This window comes from Aplysia californica, unplaced genomic scaffold (genome assembly GCF_000002075.1).
Source record: "Aplysia californica isolate F4 #8 unplaced genomic scaffold, AplCal3.0 scaffold00029, whole genome shotgun sequence".
Classification (NCBI taxonomy): Eukaryota; Metazoa; Mollusca; class Gastropoda; order Aplysiida; family Aplysiidae; genus Aplysia; species Aplysia californica.
The window spans coordinates 937,035-947,448 of record NW_004797299.1 but is presented as its reverse complement, the minus strand read 5'-3'; the positions used below and the strand labels follow the sequence as shown (position 1 = coordinate 947,448).

General features: G+C 42.9%; 1 protein-coding gene across 1 annotated transcript; it reads left to right on the top strand.

Moving 5' to 3' along the window:
* Positions 1-308: 308 nt before the first annotated feature.
* Positions 309-5,238, top strand: LOC101863874. Its single transcript, XM_005091378.2, has 2 exons — positions 309-525; positions 1,995-5,238. Exons 1-2 carry the CDS (start codon positions 449-451, stop codon positions 5,098-5,100), a joined length of 3,183 nt encoding a protein of 1,060 aa, XP_005091435.1. The 5' UTR covers positions 309-448; the 3' UTR covers positions 5,101-5,238.
* Positions 5,239-10,414: the final 5,176 nt, after the last annotated feature.

The window sequence follows — 10,414 nt, the reverse complement described above, 5'->3', positions numbered from 1 at the left end:
TGTGTGTGTGTGTGTGTGTGTGTGTGTGTGTGTGTATAACATTTCTCTAGTGGGTGTACACTAATTCTAACAGTTGATTTTAAAATACACATTTTTCGCTGTTGTTGTTTCTGCTCAACATAATAATGCCAGTTGATAGAAATCAGCAGGGTCAATTTTTAAAAAAACCAACCCCCAAGAGCAAACAGGTTTAAACTGATAAAGAACGTGTAGGCTAGCGTATTAAAATTAGACCAAAGCAGACCCGCAGCTAAATTTAGCACGCAGGGCTTCACTTGACGAATAATAGCTTGAGCGATTGCACCACCAACAGAAAACTACGTGGGAAGATAACTTGACTATAAAAGCAGTTAGGTCCACCACAGTTAAAAAACTAAACTAACAGGTTCCCATCTGAGGAGGAGCAGACAGAAAAACCGTTGTAGAAAAATTCTTTCAGGTGAAGACAATGGTTTACAAAGTCTGCAAGGGTGGAGTGAGGTCTGGGAACACCCTCCGAGGGCTCCACACCCTCAACTCTTACAGGTAAGCAGAATTTATAACAAGTGTATAATATCATTGTAATACAGCATTCATGGTTTTCGTTGGCAAGTTATTCAGATGCATTAATCCCAAAGTTTTGAAGGGCGCTCTCGTGGCCTAGAGGTTAAGGTGTTGGCCTCTCATTCAAAGGTCCCGGGTTCGAATCCGGTCTGCTTTCATTTCCACTTTCTGCCCCCACCCCTTCACCTCCTTTGCCCCTCCTCTGGGCTCCTGACTCTTTCTGCAGCCTTTCTATTGCTACTCCTTGGCTCCTCCTTACTGCTGTCTTTCTGCCACACCCCTGATCTTCTGGTAGGAAAGATCTACACCTAGCCTTCTCGGACAAGGGCGAAAAATCTCGGAGGGCCCGTGTGCAAGTTGCGCACGTTAAAGATCCCTTGGTGGTCTAAAATCGATAAGAGTAGGCTTCGGCCGCCACCTGGCCAAAATTCATAATTCAAAATTTCCAACCAACTGAAAATATTAGGAGTGTTGCAAGCGCCGTAAAACACTTTACAAAAACAAAAACAAACAAAACAATTTTTGAAAACTTTTCTTAATTGCAGTTTGGTTAGGGTTGTATGTGCCCAAGAAATGTTTTGTCGGAAGTCAAATTCTAAATGCGGAAAAAGAAGAAAAGACACATTTCATCTCGTAGATCTAGTTAGAATGTTTAAAAAGAATGAATCCGTTTTTTTTCCTCTGGCCTTGTAAAAAGGATAATGATGAATTTTTAAATTTATAATAATTTACAAACTAAAAATAACTCTAAAGTCTCCTTCTGTGAACAATAAAAACGCCCGAACCTTGGTCTCATTCTTTTCCGTGACTCATGACTCTTTTAAATAGAGGTTGTTTATGATATATTATGTCACATCATAGTTATCATTCGGATTTTTCTGACTTTGCTCCAGCTCCCGTTAGTGCTGCTGCTGCTCACGATGTGCTGGCAGTGGTGGTGGTGGTGTTGGTGGTGGTGATGATGATGATGATGATGATGATGATGATGATGATGATGATGACAATGATGACGATGATGATGATGTATGTTCCTGATGAAACCCGTGATCGGGCGAAACTTTGAACGTATATACAATAATTTTGGAAATTCTACAAGTCTCACCCTTTTTTATTCTCTGCTGTTTACGATGATGATGATGATGATGATGGTGATGATGATGAGGATGATGATGATGATGAACAGGCGGAGGCGGAGTACGACAACAACGACAGCGACGACGAAGAAGAAGAGAGAGAGGATGAGTAGTAGAAGGAGGGAAGGAGGAGGATCAATTGGAAATGAATGTTTTGCTTCTCTTGATGACGTAAAGAAATATCCATAAGAAAATTTTAATATATGCGCTGCTCTGATACTTTTTCTCACACTGTGGTCATACACTGAATGATGAGAAAGGCATACACTTGTATTCAAGAAGGTTAAAAACAGTATTTTCTTTTTTCTTTTTCATCAGATACGGACGCCATGCCTGCCTCATCGGCAGTTCCAGCATGACAAGCCGTGACGTCGCCAAAATGGTGACATCAAGCACAGACGATGCCATGGTTACGGAAACCGTCCAGAATACTGACGTAATTTTGTCCCTCAACAAGAAGCAGAGATGGAAACTCCCAGCTACAATGCATCACATGATTCGTACTGGCTGCTTTGACCGAGGTGCTATGGTATCTGTCCTGGAAAGACACAAGCTCAAGAGACGAGCCAACTGTGTCAGTTTTATCAGCAACAAGGGAAAGGTCACCTCGGTGCAGCCCACCCAGAAGCGATATTTCTCCTTCAAATTGGATAACATTGACGAGGAACAATCCAACAGGCAAAAGAAGAGGCAGTTGCGTAAAGCGAAGATCCCGACGACAGAGCCAAGGGAAATTAAAGACAAGCGTTCTTTTTGGAAAACAGTCCAAGTCTTTACAAAGGCAGGAGAAACCCCTAAAAATGAAGATGTAAACAATATATTGTCTAGCACTAAACCAGAATACAGAATGGAAATCTTTTATCCGTGTCCAAAGACCTGCTCTTTGGCCTTCAACCCCAAGTACACTGACGTCATGATAGATGTCAACGAGGAGGGCAAGCAAGAGATTAAAGCAGTGAAAAGTCCGGGCAGCAAAAAGCCCAGACGGCGTCATAGAAAAAGACTGACCACGTCTACTTGGGTCAAGCTGGGAATGGAAGAAGTTGAAGAAGACCTTAATCAGATGTGGGACGAGGTATATCAAGAAGACTGTTCTCCCATCGTTGGCTCTGGAGTCACAGCGGATGAGAAGGCAGAAACTAAGACTGACATATCTGAAGCACAGAATTTCGATGTTCGTTCCAAACACAATGGCAACAATATTGAAAATCTTTGGTCTTCGCTGATTGCCCAGGCTGAGAAAGCAAGAGAGCTATGTACACAGAGAGCTGACAGCCCTCAGAAAAGGCCGGTCAGAAGACCACCAGCAACGTCTTTTGACAAGGAAGAATTGAAACCGCACTTAAAGGCATTGCCAGACGGTAATGAATTCAGGCCACCGCCAATGTGGCCAATACTCAGGAGACGATGGAGAAATAAAGCACGACAACCCGTGAAAAAACCACGCGTGAGACGAAAACCTGTGAAACAACAACCCGTGGAACAACAACCTGAAGAACAAACGGAAACGAAGAGAATCCCTGAGTGCGTAGACTTGCTTTCTTTCAGAATCATCGCTTCTTCCAAAGAAACGTGCCTCGAAGACCTCCAGAATAAGTTCGGACACCTGTATGCAGAGGCTGAGTGCCAACCACGCACATTTGTAATAAATGTAAGTGACGATGTAAAAAACATTTTCAAGTCTTCACGAACTGAAAGTAAGAATTCTGCTTTCATTTCCTATCTCGTATTCACTTACGAAGGTCCATACGACGATGGACTCGACTCCTATAAAGTTGCTTTCAACTCGAATGTTTGCAAAAACACAGAGCACATGCAGAAAAACATACCGTTCCTCACATTTTCCATTGATGATGTCATCAATCAAGTTCTTGAAATTCTCTTGGGCAAGAAAAGTGATAATCTATTGAAATTTACGAAAAGATCATTCGAAAGTGACAATACACATGATTTATTTCGATTCATCTACGAAAAACTTCAGGTAAAAGTGGAAAGCTTCTACCCCAGCCAAGAGATCAACAAACTTCGGTTTACAGAACTGGAGCAGAACATAGACTTATTTTCCATGACCCTGAGTCAGCTAGGGTCCTCTGGGGAAGACTTCGACATTTTCTGTCAAATTTGTTACGAGAGTGTGACTCCAAGTCACGTGGACAGTCTCCCGGGTACGGCACTGACGAAATGCGGTCATGTCTTCTGCAACAACTGTTGGAAAACTCACATTCGAACCAGACTGACAGACGGAGCGGTCAAAATCTTGTGTCCCGGATATGACTGTGACGTCACTGTAGGTCCAGTGACTCTCCTTTCTCTCGTTCACGTGTCAGAAGTTGCTCAGCTGCTGCAGCGACAGAAAGAGGATGAAGTGGAGACATCAGAAGACTCTAAGTGGTGCCCCAACCCGATATGTGGCCGTGTTATCAAGACGGAGGCCAAAGCCATAACCCCTGATATGTCATACGACGTGAGATGTGCTTGTGGATTCAGAGTCTGTTTTGCTTGCCTCGGTTCTGCCCACTGGCCTGCACATTGTGAACAGGCTGACGAGTACACAGGCAGATTGTACGATATATCGCTACCGAAAGAAATGGAAGACGACCCCACAGAAATCACACCCTCTCCTGTTCAACCTAAGCCAAAGGAGAAGCCTGGTGCCATGCGTATTGAAGGAAGACTGTGCCCAAGATGCCTGAGGTTCATCGAAAAGAAAGGCGGTTGTCCACATATGTATTGTAAATGTGGGCATCAATTTTGCTGGACGTGTCTAGCTTCGGCTGATAACCACATTGTCTGCAAACCTGATTTTGCATACCTGTACAAAATGACCAGGACATTGCTAGTGAGGCATGTGCCACGCCAGGCTATGGTTCAACCCTTAGGAGTCGGAGCAACGCCAGAGGAACCAAGAAGGACCTGTGGTGGCAGGAGCCGATTTTCCATGTACCAGCGAGCGCTGCAGCAGAGACTTGAGGGAAATCATCATCTTTCGACAATGAAGATCAAAGCCCTGGCCCATGCGATCGCTACTGCAGCCTCCAAAGACGATGAATTGAAGACAGAGTTTCTGGCTCTGCTCGATGTGGACCAGAACAGTAGCACTGGTGACGATGAATCCGTCTTCTCCACCACCAAGCACGTGACAAGGTTCCTCCACTCTTGTCGAGCAAGCAGAAGCGCACTGCATCATGTGGCCGAGTTCACCTTCGTGTTGGTCCACGACGTTCCCCAATCGGCGGACAGGCGCCGGGCTCTGGCCTTGGCCAACGACATTTCTGGCTATTCCAGCTTTATTCGCTCCATCCTGGAGGGCGGTGTGCCCCAGCAGCCTCTGACAGTGGTCAAACGATTGCTGGACATTCAGATGTGGATCAGACGAGCTGTGGGCGCCCTGCTGAAAACTGCCAACAAGCTCAAAGCCTCATAACTTTTTTAGTGTAGGAGTTTGGAAGCAAAAATACTAATTGAAATCCTCCCTTCTCATCCACATTAACACTCACACATACGCACTCACTCGTATTTTAGAATAGAAAAAAACTTTATGTTGACTAGGTTATATGCTTCCCTCCCCCTTCCCCACCATTTTCCCTCTGTCCATCTCTCTCTCTCTCTCTCTCTCTCTCTCTCTCTCTCTCTCTCCCTCTCTCTCTCTCCCTCTCTCTCTTGCTTTTATCTGTCTGTCTGTCTGTCTGTCTGTCTGTCTGTCTGTCTGTCTGTCTCTCTCTCCCACTCATACATACACATATACAACGGATGACATAATGATTATGCAGAGAGACTTGCAGATGCTGTGAAAATGTGAGCCCACAAGTAGATTGATTAATTGCTCTGTGGTACAGACTCGTTGTCACACACCAGTAGCCTACTCAAATATTAAAACTATTTTTTTTCATTTTTTCTTTCTTGTAACAAGAATAGTTTTCAGCCACAGCAAACACACACAAACACACACACACACACACACACACACACACACACACACACAGGTACACTGACATCCATTCATTAAAAACTGTTTTGCTCGTACACTTAAAGTAAACACCTACACCGAAATATGGAAATGCCATGAACATGTACAGTTTGTATTAATAAAAAGTTGATGTATCCATTTACAATGTCTTTTGTCCTGTGCAGGGTGCTGAAAATGAGAATAAATAAAAATGGAACATAATTATTTTTTAAAAACGTATTATTAAAAACAAAAACTTGCACTGGCTGAAATATAGCAGTAAGAAGGAGCCAGGGAGTAGCAGTAGAAAAGCTGCAGAAAGAGTCAGGAGCCAAGAGGAGGGAACAAAGGAGGCGAGAGGGTGGGGGCAGAAAGTGGAGGTGAAAGCAGACGACAAAACATTGCTAGAGAGCAGGAAAGAAGGGGAAAGAAGACAATATTTAGAGAAGAAAAATGTCCGTCGCTATCCAGGTTCGAACCAGGAACCTATTGAATGAGAGGCGAACACCTTAACCTCTAGGCCACAAGAGCCCCACCCTCCCTGTATGCTTGTTTTTCTGCATCACTTATAAAGCATGAATACAAAATATATTATCTAGGCTCTACAGCATGCTCAGTAATACACCCAGCAGACTTTAAATTATCCACAAAAATTCGGCTTAAGGGAAATCATACTGTACAATCATCTGATTATGCACTCAGATACTAACATCTTTTCCCATCCCCACCCAGGTACCTGTTCCCACATGGGTATAGTGAGGAACATTTCTGTAAAGTGTCTTTCCCAAGGACACGACATCGGATCAAGCTGAGCCTCGAACTCGCATCCTCTCAGGAAAAGTCTAACCTCTAATTTTTTTTTTATAGTAGAGGGTTTTACAGCGCTCGCAACTGCATAAGGTCATATGAGCGCCAAGGGGTGGGTGTCAAAAGAGAAGTCTTTACAGGGAATCAGACTTAGACTGCTCACCTCTCTAGCTTCAACAGCACAAGGTCTGCTTCGACTATCAAGGCACCCCGGAAATAGCGGGTCACAAGAGTGTGACAAACATGCAAAAGAAGTAGAGGAAAATGACAATAGTAAAGATCAAGAAAAAAAAAGCAGCAGTTCCCTGTTGTAGATCAGGCACAGTTAAGAGCGTGAAATGAGTCAGCCCATTTACAATTTTACTATGCTTGAACGAGAAATGTCCCCCCTTTGGGAATGGCCTAAAGACACTACAGTCAGTGGCACTTCCCCGGTGAGTAATCTCTAAATACTACCGACACTATTACATGGGCATCTAAAGAATAAACTGTGAGTGGGTGGTTGACGGGTGCTCTGGTGGGGTTTGCTCCTTCTTTTCTCTCAAAATATCTATCATCCTAATCTCTCCTCCTCCTTTATTGCGTTTATTGTAACACCTCAAATTTTCGAAACTTATACGATCTTCTTTTGTTGCCGTAAAACCCTTACTAAAAACCAAAGTTTTCGAGTTTGTGTGTGAACAAAGTGTGGAGCATATTGTGAGCTTGGTCGATACCGTGGCAGACTAGGATGCCGATGGTCTTGATTAGAATTTCAAAAGGGGCATGCCTTCTTTGAAAGCAGTGTTTGCAGTGGAAGACAAAAATTTCCAGAAACCATCTCGGTACCAAAATTAATTTTAAAAATAAAATAAAAGAAAGAAAGATATAGGTATTTTTTTCACTCCCGTCGACACAATATGTGAGGCAGCGTGGTGGAATCAGACTCTCGTCAATTTTTGAGCATATTGAGTTATTGGTATCATCTTAAAGCTTGTTCATTTGTCTTGTTTTCAATTACAAAATTACCCATCCGTCTTCAATAGAAGTGGAGATATTTTGGATTGAAGGAGGTGGAGGTCACCTGGTTTAGGAGGTAAAATTAGAGAGAAATGGTCGTCAAACCTGGACAATTCCAAAGCTGGAGAGTCCATTAATTGAAACTATCAATTTATATTTTTGTGTTTTTAATCAACTTTTTTTCAGTGAAACCCTCAAAGAAATTTGTAAATGGACATAAAAGGTGTTGAGCCAAAAAACAAAAATTAGATAAAAATTGCTAAGCAGGGAGAAAACTGCTGATTTCTTTGATTTCATTATTTTGACGAGCGCCTGATTACACCACGATGCCTCACAATATTACAGATCATTTAGAAGGAGGGCTGCCTGTCAGGGCCAACCCGAGCAGAAAGCGATACAACATCCCAGCAGAAAGAACGAGGTAATAGATAAAAATGGTCGCTTTTAAGCACAAGGAGGCTATCCCAAAAAATGCTGTTCTGAGAAAATCGAGGGCAAAGTTTTTGCCCCTTGTTCAGTTTCTTTAAAATTAAATACAAGAAGAGTTTTCTCTATAACCAAACAAATATACACACAACTGAAACCAAACTTCTCCGATGGGTAGGGCAATGCCTACTTTTGGTGTAGGTCAAGATTTCAGGAAACCCCCGAAATCTGGGTTAGCCTGCTTGTCCTCAAAAGCGACCAAATGTTCTCCTCCCTCGGTAATCAAGCTTGAGTCTCCTGTGTGCGACAACAATGCACCTCGCTGCAACACCACAGACTCTCCCCTTGTCGGGTATCAGCGTTGGTCAAGGGAGATTAAAGAGGGAAACTAATTAGAAACTGTTGTTTTACAGAGTTACTTCCCTTATTGAGTGCCGTCTGAATGTGGGGGTGAAATAAATGACCCTGCGGTAATCGCTGTGGTGTTTGAATACGAGGAAAGGGGGAAGGGGGGAGGTTACTTTATTTTTACGCTGAGATGCAGTTTCTTTCCTGTTGTGATCACACATGTAATTGGTAAAACGGGGAAAATTGTAGATAGACCAAACCACTGACAATAAGTTGTCCTCTTCTTCTTCGTCTTCGTCTTCGTCTTCTTCTTCTTCTTCTTCTTCTTCTTCTTCTTCTTCTTCTTCTTCTTCTTCATTTGACTACCGTCGCACTGGGAGGCTGGCCTATAGGATGAGAACTCAGTGCAGCTGTCCAGTGGACCTGATCCCAAGGTCCCCACAGCAGTTTCTCTTCAGTCTGAGGGGATGTTTCGGCAGCCCCAAAAGTGCCATTTTGGCTTCAGTCAACCAGGGTTATGAAGAAGTCGGCAAGACTTATAAGAGCTGTTACAAAACACCATTGAGCATTAGGTAATGTCAGTGCTAAGAAAAAACATAGTGTAATATCACAAAGAAGTAGAATCTAGAAAAAAAGACGACGTTCAAACAAGAGTACCCACGCACTACCATCTATTCACGAACTGAAACAACAGAGCGTTTTCGATGTAAATGGTGAGGGAGAGCCAATTGGGAAATGGTTAGGCTCTTCGCCTGGTTTGCAAGAAGACGTGAGTTTGATTCCTTTGCTGGGACTAGATCTATGTTTTATTGGTTATCCTTCTGTCTTTCCGCTTACTGCGTCTCACACAGTCTGGTTTGTCAGTAGCGGTCCAACAGCCTGTTTCTTTATCTTTGTCTTTTATTGTTTTAGAAAGTGTTTTATGGCACACGCAACGCAATTAGGTCATAATATAAGCGCCGAAGATTAGAAGAGTAATCCGTTATAAGAGAGCAACAAGCATAAACACACACACACACACACACACACACACACACACACACACACACACACACACACACACACACACACACACACACACACACACACACACACTCACAAAAGAAGCATAGCTATAGATGGTTGATAGAAAAGAAGGTGTAAACCACACCAGAGCATCCACCAACCACCCAATTACACCCACATCACTTTTTTTTCTCTCCCTTCCCCCCTGCTTTCCACTCTCCTCTCGTCCGTTCTGCTCCACCTCTTGGCGGACAAGACAGAGGCCTCGTAGTATAGGATAGCAGTCGACAACATCACCATATATGAGGCAGCGAGGTGGAATCAGGCTCTCGTCAAAATAAGCAAAGTGAAGAAACTTGCATTTTTCCATTGGTTTGTGAATTTTTATCAAATTTTATTTTTTTTGCTCGACACCTTTCATGCCCATTAAAGAACTAATTTCTGAGTGGAATTTTCTGAAAAACGTTATTTAAAGGCACACAAAAATGTACATTTTAAGTTACCACGGACTCTTAAGCTAAGGAAATAACAAATCTTTGGCGGCCATTTTCTCAAGGTGCCCCCACCTCCTACATTTGCAAATATCTCGACTTGTATTCATGGTATATGGATTTTTTTTCATCGAAAAAATAAAAAATAAAAATAAACAAAGACAAGTGAACAATCTTTAAGCTGACGATACCAATAACTCTATATGCTCAAAAATTGACGAGAGACTGATTCCACCACGCTGGCTCACATATCAGAGTCTGACGACACACTTTCGGAATCTTTACATTAAAAGCATCTTTTTTTCAGACGGTTTACGCCCCCATCAACACTATTTAAATCATTTAGGACTCGGGCTGGTTCGACCCTGTCTGTAAGGGCCAACCTGGGCTGAGAGGGATGCAGCGCAGAAAGACCTATAATATGCTCCCGTATCCCTATCCGTACGTCGTGTTTTACTATCGTATCCATACGACGTGGGGAACTCTGTACGTGCCACCACTTTCAAAGAGTAAATTTACTCGTTAATCGGATCCGTACGCCTTTCGTTAGTAGTCTGTCAAAATGATTTTTTGGAGAAATACTTAAAGTTCCAAAGAGATCTTCGCACTAGAAGCGTTTTAAAATGTGAAGAATAAAACCCCTAGGGTACAAAATGACCCCAAAGTGTAGGGATAGGGTTAAACATTGCATCTATTACATTTATTTCATCAGTAGG

What these genes read in the sequence shown, in the direction of transcription:
- LOC101863874 (XM_005091378.2), top strand. Translation starts at nt 449, where the DNA reads ATGGTTTACAAAGTCTGCAAGGGTGGAGTGAGGTCTGGGAACACCCTC. An exon ending in CACACCCTCAACTCTTACAG is followed by an intron (nt 526 to 1,994) that starts GTAAGCAGAATT and finishes CTTTTTCATCAG; the next exon opens with ATACGGACGCCATGCCTGCC.